Below are 12816 nucleotides of genomic sequence, written 5' to 3' on the forward strand. Positions count from 1 at the left end.
CAAAACACCTGGGATCTGTTGTGAAGGAGTGAGGGAGGGCCACTGAGCTTTTCCTTTCTCAGGTTACTACAGTGCTCCTGACCCGAGTTTGAGTGGCAAGACGTGAGGTTTAATTAAACCTATCTTCAGGGCCACAAAGACCAAATCCACATGACCTGCTGTCATATCCTGGAACAGAAAATTTGTCTTCTGTCTTCTGTCTTCCCCAAATCTGTCTTCTGTCTTCCCCAAATCATCCATTTTTTTATATAGTTCCTTATGTGTCATGGCTTTGCATTTTCTTACTGTCTGATTAACTGTCTTTTGGAAATGTCCTAATGAGTGTTGACAAACCCTCTAACTGTGTGGCACCAAACCTGGAACACTCCAGCTTTGACTGAACAACCTTGGGGCAGAGCAGGATCTGGTTCAAATGAGTTCAAGACTGTACAATCTTGTTTAGGAATGACGTGGTCCTACGGATGGATGTGAAGCCTAAAATCAATGAAGACCTCCACCCCTTCGCTTATAAGTACACCTGCCTTTCTTGCCATAATCATGGGAAAGTGGGTAATAAACTAATTCCTCATCCAAGGTAATAATAACTTGATATGTTATCCTTTAAGGGAACTTTGACAAGGCAATCCTAAAGAGGCAATGTCTTAGTCTAAAGGCAAACTCCTTTTTTTTTTTTTTTTTTTTTTTTGCGGTACCTGGACCTCTCACTGCTGTGGCCTCTCCCGTTGTGGAGCACAGGCTCCGGACGCGCAGGCTCAGCAGCCATGGCTCACGGTCCCAGCCGCTCCGCGGCATGTGGGATCTTCCCGGACCGGGGCACGAACCCGTGTCCCCTGCATCGGCAGGCGGACTCTCAACCACTGCGCCACCAGGGAAGCCCTAAAGGCAAACTCTTTAGTGGTGTCATCCTAGGCTCCATGGCAAACAGGTAGGAGAGGTGTGCGCCAGGGGGCTGCTCAAAGCTTACTGTGCCGTAGCTGCTTCCTCCACCCTCCCTGGGGCCCCAGACACAAGAAACACACAGCGCTTGGTTCTGTAGCACCCAGGGCACGGGGAACAATTTCCACAAGAACTGGAGCAATTCATTTTTTCAAAGCAGCCACAGGCTAGGGAAGGGCTCATGAAGACAACTGGAGTCATTACTCCCAAAGCCAAGCCAACTAGGAAAGAAACCAGCTTGCAGGCGGAAATACCGGCCTCAGCCCAGGGAAGAAGTGAGGCGGCTGCACGACACTTTTCCCAGGAAAAAGACAGGAACTGCACTCAGCATGGTGAGCTTGGAAGGAGAAAGAATAAGGAGGAAACCAAGGCAAAGGTTTCCTCAGTGATCACTTAAGGAAAGCTGAAGGGGGGTTCCTGGGACAGGAAGTTAAAATGAAACTATTTTAGTTTCAGTTTTGCTGAAGCTGCAAGACAATAGTCTCCCCATAGCAGAGAGAAGTGTGGAGCTCTAGCAAAAAGAGGTGGTGGGAAGCCAGTTTTACCTGTGTAGATGACCACCCACATGCAGCCTGCAAAAGAAATTGTAGAGGTTGAAAAGCAGGTTGAATAGAAGATGAACTGTGGAGAGAACTACCCCACGTGATCCAAGAGCTTCAATGTGGCCGTGTGAATAGCTTGATTTCTGTCCCTGGAGCTCAACAGACACAATGGATTAATGCTTGATTTCCATGAGAAACCAAAAAGTCTGGCTGCTGTGATGGCAGGACAAAGGAGAGGTGTCTGCTGAGATCAGCCTGCACGCCCTGAGTTTGTTTGGGCAAAGGGTGTTTCTAAGGGACCAGATGCAGGCCATCAGAAGAGAGATCTGAAGTGAGATTATCTTAGATCCTTTCCATAGGACTGTCTGGAGGCACAAGGGGGCCTCAGCAGAAAGAAGTTAGAGATGTACCCACAGATGCCTTGAGGCTGTGGGAAGAACTGTAAGTGACTAGCCAGAGAAGAGTTACCTTTGTCCATGTCAAGGAACGTGCAGATGAGAGATGGTAGGATCACCAAAGGACCCATGCAAGAGCCCACAGGCTGCAGAATCAGCTTGAAACACCTGCCAGAACCAGGGAGGCTGATGCCAGCTCACAGCGGGATTAGTCAAGTAAAAACTCTCCTACCTCTTGCGTCTCCTCCTTCCCTCACTCTGATCAGGAAGGATCGGGAATCATTATTAGCTAGATAAGGAAGGGGCAAAAACATAGGGTTGGGCAGGAGGTGGAGAGAAGCCAACCGTGCCCTCCTTTACTGCTGCAGGCAACTGGCCTGAAGCAGGGCTGAGCTGGGAATGGGGAGTAGTTCCATCTTTGAGTGAAATTTAAAGTTGGATGATCACACTGACCTGGACATATTAATCATTTACTAGAGAGTGTTTTGTTATCTGAAAGGAGCCAGAAAAGTCACAAGATTTGCCCTAAATTTCATCCATGGACAGGGAAGAAGTGGTCTCACAGGAGACTTTCATTTAAAGGAGAATGGGAGACATGAATTACGTGGCTTTATGATTATGTCCATGGGTCATTGCTTGTTCAATGTAACAATGACTTTAGGGTGTGCGAAGTGAAATCAGATCATCATCTGCTATTTTCATTGCAAGATTCACTGGAAGATACGTGAGCTTTACAATATGTTTCTGAGTCAACTAAGGTTTACAAGAGAGGCCAGATTCTTGACTGTCAGAACCAGAACATTATACATGAGCAACTCAGCCCATCATTTCACACAGGAAACTGAGGCCCAGAGACATGAGAAGACTTTCCCAAGCTCACACATATAGAGGCATCAAGAAAAACACAGAAGTATATAGCATCTGCTCACACAAACTATATTTAATTAGGTACATTTCTTTGTAAAGGCCAGATTTCTTCCTGTTTCCCAGGTCTCTGAGAGTTTAAAGTAAAACTGTAGACAAGGCTCTTGACAGGATGTGAGAAAAATCTATGCTTAGAATCTAACTTTATCCTTCCCTGATGTCCTCCTAGGCTTAAAACACAGCCACTCCTATTATAAGTATCGTTTTGTTGAATGCTCTAAGTCTGTCTGTGAGCACATACCTGCAAATGTAAGTTTTTCATTATTCATACTGGTTACTCAATACCTCAAAAACTTTCCTAAGCTCACATACATATTTGCCTTATTCCAAGACAGGGTCTCACATGGTGCTTGGAACAGAAAAGATTCAGCAAGTGTTTGCAGAATGAGATAATGGTTAGATTCCATTTCACTGTCTATGTGTTCTTTATGTATCAACAACACTGCTTCCAGAGAAAGAAAAAAGGCAACATGCCTGCTCATCCTTGGGAACCTGGAATCTAGAACCTGGACTCATGTTCAACTCCTTGCAAATGCATAACTCAGGGCCGCTAAGTGGGGAAGGAAGGAGCAGTCCATTGGGCAGACAACAGTGTGGCAAGTTTGCCCATGTGGTCTTGCTGTACTTCCCACTGGCCACTTCCCTATGCTGAGCTATTCTGGGGCTGGTGATACAAAAGGCATTCAGCCCCTGGGTCACTTTCTATCCTGTGACGAGAGAGAAACACTCTCACTGAAGGACATATGTGATTTATGGGCAGGTCAAATTCCTGCCACGATAGACACTCTGTTACACATTTTATTGACCTGGATAGGAATCTGAGGCCCCCAGACAGGACCAACGTAATCAATTCGTTAGCCCTTGTTTCTTCAGGATTTCTTTGTTCCTTAGGCTAGTAGTCCTTCAATTACTCAACGATGATGAATAAATGCTCAAGAGTCTTAATTAGAAGAGAGGAAAAAAATCACTCATTGCATGTGATGCGGTCTCATTGTCTAAATTCTAATAACATAGGCCTAGAAGCTATAATGTCAGCTCTCAGTAGCTGGAGCCATCTCTTCCCACTGCAGCCTGGGCAGGGACCGTCGGGGTGTCCTTGGTCCTGGTCAGCCTTGACTGTTCCCCGGGTGCCCAGAGGAGCAGCCCGTGAGCTTCCAGCAGCAGAGCTCCCAGGAGCCCCCTTAGTGGCAGCCTCACCTGCCCCGGGAGGGTGGGGACACCTGGAACCACCTGCAGGCCCAGGAAGACAGACAAGGGCAAACCCTACCTGACTCCATCCTGTCTTCCTGGCTCTCAGGGGCTTCCTCGGAGGCGCTGGTGCCCCTGGGGAACGGCTGGTGGCTGAAGAGGTCGTCACACAGGAGGCTTCGGCACAGCTTGGCAAGGAAGCGGAGGACGTACCCAATACTGTTCACCACGGGCAGACTCCGCAGGTGCTGCTTCCCGTCAAAGGATGCGGAGACTGGAAGAGTACAGAGACAGTGACTTAGAGCGGGGCTCTGGAGAAAGCTGTCAGCCCGTCAGCCCTGGGGAAGAGGTTTTGGTTTGTTCAGTTTTGTTTTGTTTTCAACTAAGTTGTATTGGAATTTCACCTGTGTTTACACTAATGTCCTATTTCAGTTCCAGGATCTCATTCAGGAGACCACATCGGGTGTAGCTGTTGTGTGAACTCGGTCTCCTCGGGTCTGTGACTGTTTCACAGTCTTTTCTTGTTTTCGTGATCTTGACAGTCTTGAAGAGTACTGGTCAGGTATTTTGTAAAACGTCCCGCAATCTGGTTTGTCTGATGTTTTTCTTATGATTTTACCGGGGTTATGGGGTTTTGAGGAGGAAGACCACAGAGTCAGTGGGGGGTGGTACATGATAGCCACAGTTCATCACTGGGATGTTAACCTTTATCTCCTGGCCAAGACAGTGTTTGCCACATTTCTCCACTGTATTCTTTTTTTTTTTGCGGTACGCGGGCCTCTCACTGTTGTGGCCTCTCCCGTTGTGGAGCACAGGCTCTGGACGTGCAGGCTCAGCGGCCATGGCTCACGGGCCCAGCCGCTCCGCAGCATGTGGGATCTTCCTGGACCGGGACACGATCCCATGTCCCCTGCATCGGCAGGCGGACTCTCAACCACTGCGCCACCAGGAAAGCCCTCCACTGTATTCTTTGTATTCTGTTCCTGGGAAATAAGTCACAAGGTCCTACCCACAGTTAAGGGCAGTGGAGGGATTAAGCTCTACCTCCTGGAGAGGGAAGAGTCTCTATATCATTTGGAATTCTTCTATAAAGGAAGACTTGTCCCATTTCCTCCATTTATTTATTTGTTTATTCATCAATATCAGTGCAGACTCAGTATATTTATTCTGGGGGAATTCCCTGGCGGTCCAGTGGTTGGGACTCAGCCCTCTCACTGCCGAGGGCCTGGGTTCGGTCCCTGGTTGGGGAACTAAGATTCCACAGGCCACATGGTATGGCCAAAAATAAATAAATAAAAGTTTAAAATATATATATTTATTTTGTGTTGTGGGTTGTCCAATACTATATTATGTATCTTATTGCTAAATTATTCCAGTTTTTGTCTTTGGGATCTTACAGACTGACTCCTGTGTCCCTATGACATACTCTCATTTATTTTAAGCAACTCTAGATAGATAGATCTAGATCAATAGGTAGGTCTAGATAGATATGTCTAGATCTAGACATATAGGTATATTCAAATAAACCTGAGTTCATGCTGAGGCCTCCAGCTCTTAACGCAGCACCACAGCGTTCAGGGTTCATTCAGCCTAAAGGGGAGGAGTCTTTATAAAAGAACAATAATGTCTCCACAGTGATGCTAGATCAAACTCATTTTCTCTAGGGTGACCAGAATTTAGGAGAAACACCTGGTTCTTCCAGCCCAGCGCATGTTTCTTTTTGTAATCCTCCTCACAGCCCTCTGCTGCTGCATGAAGCCCGCACAGCAGCTCCAGGGTGCAGAACACATGAGAAGATGCCCAGCAGGACATTCTGCTCCCACCTGGGCTCTGCCCTCAGCACCGGCACCTGGAGGGCAGCCTGGATTTTTATACTGTATCTCTCAAAGGCTAGCACACTGTAAGGGCAGGGGCAGGGCGACCAGAGCTAGTTTTGATTTCAGAGCGAAAAGACAACAAAACAACTCCACACCCATTTAAATTAGAAATCAAAACAATCTATTTCTTTTGTGTAGCTTTTTATAGTTTGACAAGAGCTTTCACACCTATCACCTCATTTAGGCCTTCTGACTGTCCTGTGAGGACAGTGGAGAAAAGGTTATGACTCCATAATATGGATGAGGAAACTGAGGAGAAGGCCTAGAGCGTTTTTTTCCAGCTCGTGAGGCCTATAAGTGGCACTTGCCTGTCACTTTAATACTCCAGGTGACCCAGATTAGGAGAGCCAGCAAAGAGCTGCTCAGATGCTCAGTGAGGGGGTCATCCTGGCCACTCGAACACTCTGGAAATTCCCTCTTAGGTGGGCACTGCTGCTTGCCTCCGATACCTTGAAAGAGTAGGTGTGCTGGAAACTGAACCCACAGCAGGAAGGTCTGGGTCATCAGGCCTGTGCCATAAATCAGTGTGTATACATTCCCAGAGGTGCCTGGATGGTCACATAGCAGGAAAATTCCACCTCCTGGAAGCAGACATGGAATTTGTGAGATCACGAAATCTACCCCTCTGGGAGAGTGTGACTAAGGCAGAGCGTCCCAACAGGTGTGCTAGGAATGGGTCATGGGTACTGAGATACTACTCCCCCTCAGCCTTTGGGGTGGCCCAAGGCCCAGCCACAGCAGGTTAAATTCCCTTAGCCCATGGCACCAGCACCAGTGTTCACCATTTTCTACATGTTGTGCCACGGGGATGTTTAGAAAGCAGTGCCCTAAGGATCAGGTTCTAGGTGGAGAGTGGGAGAGTCTGACTCTTCCTCCTGAGTCCCTCCCTAAACCACCTTGGGGCTAGCACCACCTTGCTGGGCTGCCACATCACCATCAGAAACGTGAACGCCCACCTTTCCACCTCACAACCTAAGGAGGTGGCATGAGGAGGCCCCTCAGCGCTACTGCATTCTCCATGACCAAGTCCTCAGCTCCAGCCTTCCTGGGAATGCTTCAGCCAAGGGAAACTTGGCAGGGCTCTGCCCGCTCATGCATTGGTGCCAGGCACTGCAGAGCCTCCTCCCCAGCACCGAGGCCCCTGAGGCCGCAGAAAAGCCGAGCAGGAGAGCAGGGAGAACGGGGTCAGCTCTCCCAGCTTGGGGGGCAGGGGCCACAAAGGGCTCAGGCGGGATTTGCTCAAGAGTGGGGACACACGGTACAGGAGGAGCTTTCTCTTAGCACTGGGTCTGCGTCCTGAGCCCTGCTGTTTAGCAAGGAAACGGACAAGGCCTTCAACCTCAGAGGGCAGTGCAGGGTCAAGAACCTGGCTCTCAGACAGGACAGCCAAGGAGCTCTCAGAGGCCTGACAGCAGGACTCTCCTCCTGGCCTCTTTGGTGCAGTACTTCTTTGTCCTGTCTCTCCGCACATCTGCTGAAGTCTCTTAAAAGTCACCCTGGGTCAGACACATGCACCCAGACCTTGCCAAGTTCTATTTTAATCAATTACCAGCAAGTCAGACCCAGCTTCCTGCTCACAGGGAGCTCCAGAAGGAGGGCTGAATCAATCAGAGCTGGTAAAGCTGTGTTGGAAAAACCTCCCCATCTGCAAGCCCTCGGGATCAATCTGGAGTTAAATAAAACACTTATGCTTTGGTTTTCCAGGGCGTAGCCACATTAAAGGTCCCTCTCCCCGACCCTTTCTTAGTCGGCCAGCAGGGTCACCTGCACTGCCCTGTGGCTGGGGAATTGTATCCCTTTTCCCTGGTGATATGGAGGCTGTGTCTACGATGCTGGGCTAGAGAAGACACCAGGCTGTCCCCTGGAGTCAAAGCATCTTGCAAAGGCCTGGAGCTCCAGGGCTTAAGGGCAGGTGGTAACAACCACTGTGCATGTGGAGAGCCTCGGGTAAGACAGACAGAGCCTCTGAGGGGAAACATTTGAAGGGGGCAGAGCTCCCAATTCTGCCTCAGACTTGTGGTGACAGTTTCCACTCCCTCTGGATGCTGTTGGGTTGGGGTGGAAAATGGAGGAGGGTGGTGACAATGGGAGATGGGATTGACCCTGAAGGCTCTTGTTTAAAAAAAAAAAGTGTCCTGTGAGGTGGGGTTTAGACCATGAACTTTCCCCACTTCCCTGCATGGTGTTAAGTGCTATGAATAAGGAATAAAGCAGAGGAAGGGAGAATAAATAGTGACAAGGGCTGATGTGTTAGACATGTGGTCAGGGAAGGGCTTTTTGATAAGGTGGCATTTGAGTAGGAATCTGAAGGAACTCCAGGAGCAAGTCACGTGGACAGTTGGGGAAAGAGCATTCCATAAAGAGAGAACAGCAGGTGCAAAGGCCCTGAGGCAGGAGGAGCATGGTTGGAGGACACAGGAATGAAGCCACTGTGGCCAGAGCAGAGTTTGGGACTCAACAGAAGTGGCCAGGAGATCAAGGAAGTTCCCAGGACCAGGTCACATAGGACTTGGAGGCCCTTGTAAGGATGTGGGCTTTTTCTCAGAGTGACATGGGAGCCATTGAGGGTTTGGAGAAAAGGAGGGGCATGATCTGACCTAGATTTTGAAAGAACCAGAATCGTGAAAGGATTCTGGAGATATTTTGAAGTTGATTCTGAAAGGATTCTGGATATATTCTGCAGTTAGAACGATAGGATTTATTGATGGGTTGGAAGTGGGAGGTGAAAAAGGCAAGTCAAGGGAGAGGATTCAGATGTCCAGTCTTCTTATCCAGATCTGGAAGTATCTTCTCCTCAAGTCCCAAGAGACACCTTCGGCACACAGGCTCACTTAAGGACCCTGGAGCCCAGACGATGGGGACAGACCCTGGCCACAGTCCCCCAAGCCTGATTACAGCTATTTTCCTCTTTGGAGACACACCCATGGCCCTCCTCATACAGCCTGCTCCAGGGCTTTACCTGACACCATCTCACCACCGTAGCCCTGCTTGACCAGGGAGAAGACCAGCTTCTGCTGGTGGGCACAGTCGATGCACGCTTGCACGGCCTGCTGCAGGACAGCCGACGGCCTCTCGGGCCCAAAGTGCTCGGGGAGCTGCTGTACCTTCCTCCTCTCCAGGTACGGCCCTGCGTTGGCTTGCTTGTTGATGTAGAGGCAGACTGTGGAAACAGACCCACAAAGCCCTCAGCATCGAAGCACATCAGGCCAGGGGTGGCTCCCGTGCACACTGGGGAGGCCTCAGCCATGTCCCCTTGGCCCTGGTCTTGGGAAAGCAAAGGCCAAAGTGGGACCAGTTCTTCCCAACTTAAGAAGTAAAAGAGGCAATAGAGTCAATCACCTCCAGCTGCCAGGGCTTGCTCTCAGAAAGGCCTCCTGGTTGGGAAGAAATAGGCATGTCCTCTCCGATGTACTCAAATCTGAATTGTAGACGATTATGGACAATTGTGGACCATGTATATAAATGGATTTATGTGCTGGGAACATACACAAAATCTTCCCTTCTCCTCCCAGGAAGCTATCAAGCTATATATAATGTTTGCCATTTTTTTTGTTAACCTTCAGTAATTAAAAAAAATCAACATGTTGCTAATTACTCCAAAGACTATATATTCGATGACATTCTAAAGAGGATTCTACTTACAATCTCAGGATAATGAACACTCAGCAGTCCATTTAGGTGAGCCCAACCAATGGTCCCCACACTTTTAAAGTAATATACCCCATTGGTAAAAAAATTTTTACCACATGCCCTAACATGTGTTTATTTATTTATAGATTATATACATTCTCAACCGTATTAATGTATTACATACATTTGAAAGATGTAACCAAAAAATAGAAAATTTTAAAGGATGAGATAAAAAGAAATATTAATAGTAGGTGTCGTATTTTCTTCCACATGTTAATGGCTCCTCTTATGTCTCCCTCTGCCCCCAGCCCAGGTATGAGCATCTTACCCTGGGGGCCACTAGTGCAGAGAAGCGTTAAAGAGGGACTGTAAGAGGAGACCATTAGGACTTTGGAAGGATTAAACAGTAACAACAAAGTTGAAGAAAATTAGTTTTTATCGAGCACCTACTATACTCCAGGCACTGTATATCGTTTATCTTGTTTGATTCTCAAGATAAGCCTGAGAATTAAATATTATTACTTCCTCTACTAAAGAAGAAACTGAGGTTAAAAGTGGTTAGTGGCTGCTCAGAAAGTGTAATTAATGGTGCAATAGGGATTTTAACTAACATCTTTCTGTTGTCATGGCCTGTGCTCTTTTCACTCTACCAGGCTTCCTTCTTCAACTAATCCCACATGATTAAGGAAAATCTAATTGCTAAGGGACCTTCATGCCAGGCAGTGTGCTAGGCCCTACAGAGAAAATCTACACAATCCCTGACTTCAGAGAACTTAGGGCCCAGAAGGGGAGACAGACCTACTCAGAGAATCACAGGAAGTGATGTGGGACCTTGGCCGCAAGAAACATTAGGGAGATGCTAGGAGAGCCCGTCCTGGGAACCTTGGCAGGAAAGTTAGTGAACACTTTCTGGAGGGAGGTACCTGAGCTGAGGTGCAAGGGAGGAATAGGTTGACCCTAGAGGAAAGATCATTCCAGAAGAAGGAAAGAGAATATGCTACGATCCTATGATGGGCCCTAAAAACTAAGAGCAGGGCTTTGTTGGCCATACTACAAAATTTGGTCTTTACCTAACAGCATTAGGGCACTGAGGGATTTAAGTGGGATGGGGCTGCGGATGGTTTGTGATGAGGGGGAACTATGGATGTGTATGTGTGTGTGTGTGTGTGTGTGTGTGTGTGTGTGTGTGTGTGTATGTGAGACAGAGAGAGAGAGAGAGAGAGACACCATCCGACTGCTGTTACTTTTAAGATGGAACTGTTGGTTGGTGGACGCCCCATGAGGGAGACTGGGCCGAGCTCCACCCTGAACTGGACTGGAAGGCACTGGGTGGGATTGAGGGGCATTAGGATCCTTAGGAGATCTGGAAGTACAAACACAGGGATAGAAACTCTTCAAGGTGAGCAGGCTCGCTGTTGGTGCAAAGTAAACGCAGCTCTGAAGATAGTCTGGGCCGCCAACTGCTCTTTCTAGCCTCCACCCACCCACAGCAACCAGCTGAATCCAAGATGTATTGAAAATCAATTTTAAATAATCCAAGCTGTGAGACACTAAACTCCTGTTCTCAGAGAATTTGGTCATCCTACCTACTGTCCAACTGACACACTGAATCCTTCATTTGAGCGACCTCAGTGGCAGCTCTCTAGTTCACAAAGTAACTTTAGCTGGCGGGCAGGCCATCCCAGCCTTGGAGTTCATTCGCCTCACCTACCTGTGAGAGCCTGTGGCGCTGCCAAGCTGGGTATGGTGGCTGCATCCTGAGGGATGGAGCTGAGGTCGGGCTCCGGCGTGCTCCGCGGGGGTGAGAGGGCTAAAGGCGTCATGAGAACCCGAGACTTGAGCTGCAAGAGAGAACCCAGGGAGTCAATGAAAATCTGGAGATGCTCTCTGTACTTTCCCAGGATCCTTCCTGGGCTCAGTTAACCACTGCTACTCTGTCATTCTTCCACACCTTTCTATTGTGTAGCTTTGGGGGCTGAACTTCAGATTCAAGTTCATGATCAAGATTCAAGTTTGGGTCACACCTAGAGGTCAGCTCTGCACCCCGTCCTTACAGTGGAGCCACCCAGGAAATGGCTGTGTCAGGCAGAGGGTGTGGGACACACAGAGGTGTGAGGAATTGCAGCCTATAAGCCTCCTGAGTGCAGGATGCAGGGTCGGGGACAGTTCCCAGCCTGAGCCCCTGTGCTCCTGAGGTTCCTGTGGACAGCTCTTTCCTGACAGCCACCCAGTGACCAATCCTGAAGCTTTGCTCACTCTGCTGAGTTTTCTGTTCACAAAGATCACTGGGTCCTGCTAGAAGAGACAGCAGGAGCCATTCTTCCAAAAGGTGACATGCTTCTCAGGGTTTATTTCCTGCAGTGGAGACCATCAAAGGCTGATGCTGCTGGTCTATGGACCACACTTTGAGTAGCAAGGGTGTACATTCTGTTGTTAATGTATATGCAATCCCCATCCATATCCTAACTGGATTCCTGGATTTTTAGGATGTAATAATAATAGTAGTCATGGAGAAATAGTATTCCTACTGCTAGTTATCCAACCATTCTACATTCATTCATTCAAGTCATACCAGTGTTTAAGGGGAAAACATTCCAGTGAATGAGAATACCAACTGCAAAGGTCCTGAGGCAGAGCATGCCTGGAGTGTTTGTGCCACATTAAGGAGGCAAGAGTGAGATTGGAGACGTGGTAAAACCACGGGGCTCTGCAAGACACCGTAAGTTCTTTGACTTTTGCTCTGAGCTCTTCTGAGCAGAGAAACTACAGAATCTAAACTGACATTTTAAACAATCTTTCTTACTGTTGTGTTGAGAAGAGACGAAAGGAGCAAAAGTGAGAGGACCACTAATCTAGAGTAGATGAGCGACGATGGTAGGTTGGATCAGGGTGAGAGCAGTGGAGGTGAAGAGAAGGGGACAGATTCTGGACAGATTTTGAAGGTGGAACCAGGAGGACGTTCTGACACACTGGATGTAGTGTGTGAGAGAAAAAGAAAGAAGTCAAGGATGACTCCGAGGGTTTGGGCCAGGGAGTTTGCAGGTGGGGGAAGGAGGAGGGGAGAGTGGAGACAACGAGGGAAGGTCGGGTTGATTTTGGACATGTCAGGTTTAAGATGCTTAGATCCAAGAAGAGATGGTAAGTAGGCAGGTATGTATACTGGACTACGGAGTTCTGGGGGAAAGTCTAAACGGAGAACTAATTTTGGAATCGTAAGTAGCGAGTTGATATTTAAGGCCATGATAATGAATGAGATCATCAGAGAATTGAGGGTAGGTGGAGAAGAGGAGGATCCATTCATTGAGCCCTGAAGGACTCCAACAT

The 12816-nt window shown here is 48.2% G+C and overlaps 1 protein-coding gene across 3 annotated transcripts in view; it reads right to left on the reverse strand.

Annotated features, from left to right (window-relative positions):
• SCML4 (Scm polycomb group protein like 4) overlaps window positions 1-12816 on the reverse strand; it is a 125814-nt gene that overhangs the window by 31186 nt on the left and 81812 nt on the right. For 2 of the 3 annotated variants that reach the window (XM_079939012.1, XM_079939011.1), the window contains 3 exons: window positions 11204-11333; window positions 8822-9022; window positions 4065-4259 (listed from right to left, as the gene is read on the reverse strand). In XM_079939012.1, the coding sequence (XP_079795138.1) occupies window positions 4065-4259; window positions 8822-9022; window positions 11204-11333 (526 nt within the window). Of the gene's footprint in view, window positions 1-4064; window positions 4260-6311; window positions 6444-8821; window positions 9023-11203; window positions 11334-12816 lie in introns of all 3 variants that reach the window. The other variant, XM_079939016.1, reaches the window with a different exon arrangement.

The sequence above is a fragment of the Stenella coeruleoalba genome (assembly GCF_951394435.1).
Source record: "Stenella coeruleoalba genome assembly, chromosome: 12".
NCBI classification, from domain to species: domain Eukaryota; kingdom Metazoa; phylum Chordata; class Mammalia; order Artiodactyla; family Delphinidae; genus Stenella; species Stenella coeruleoalba.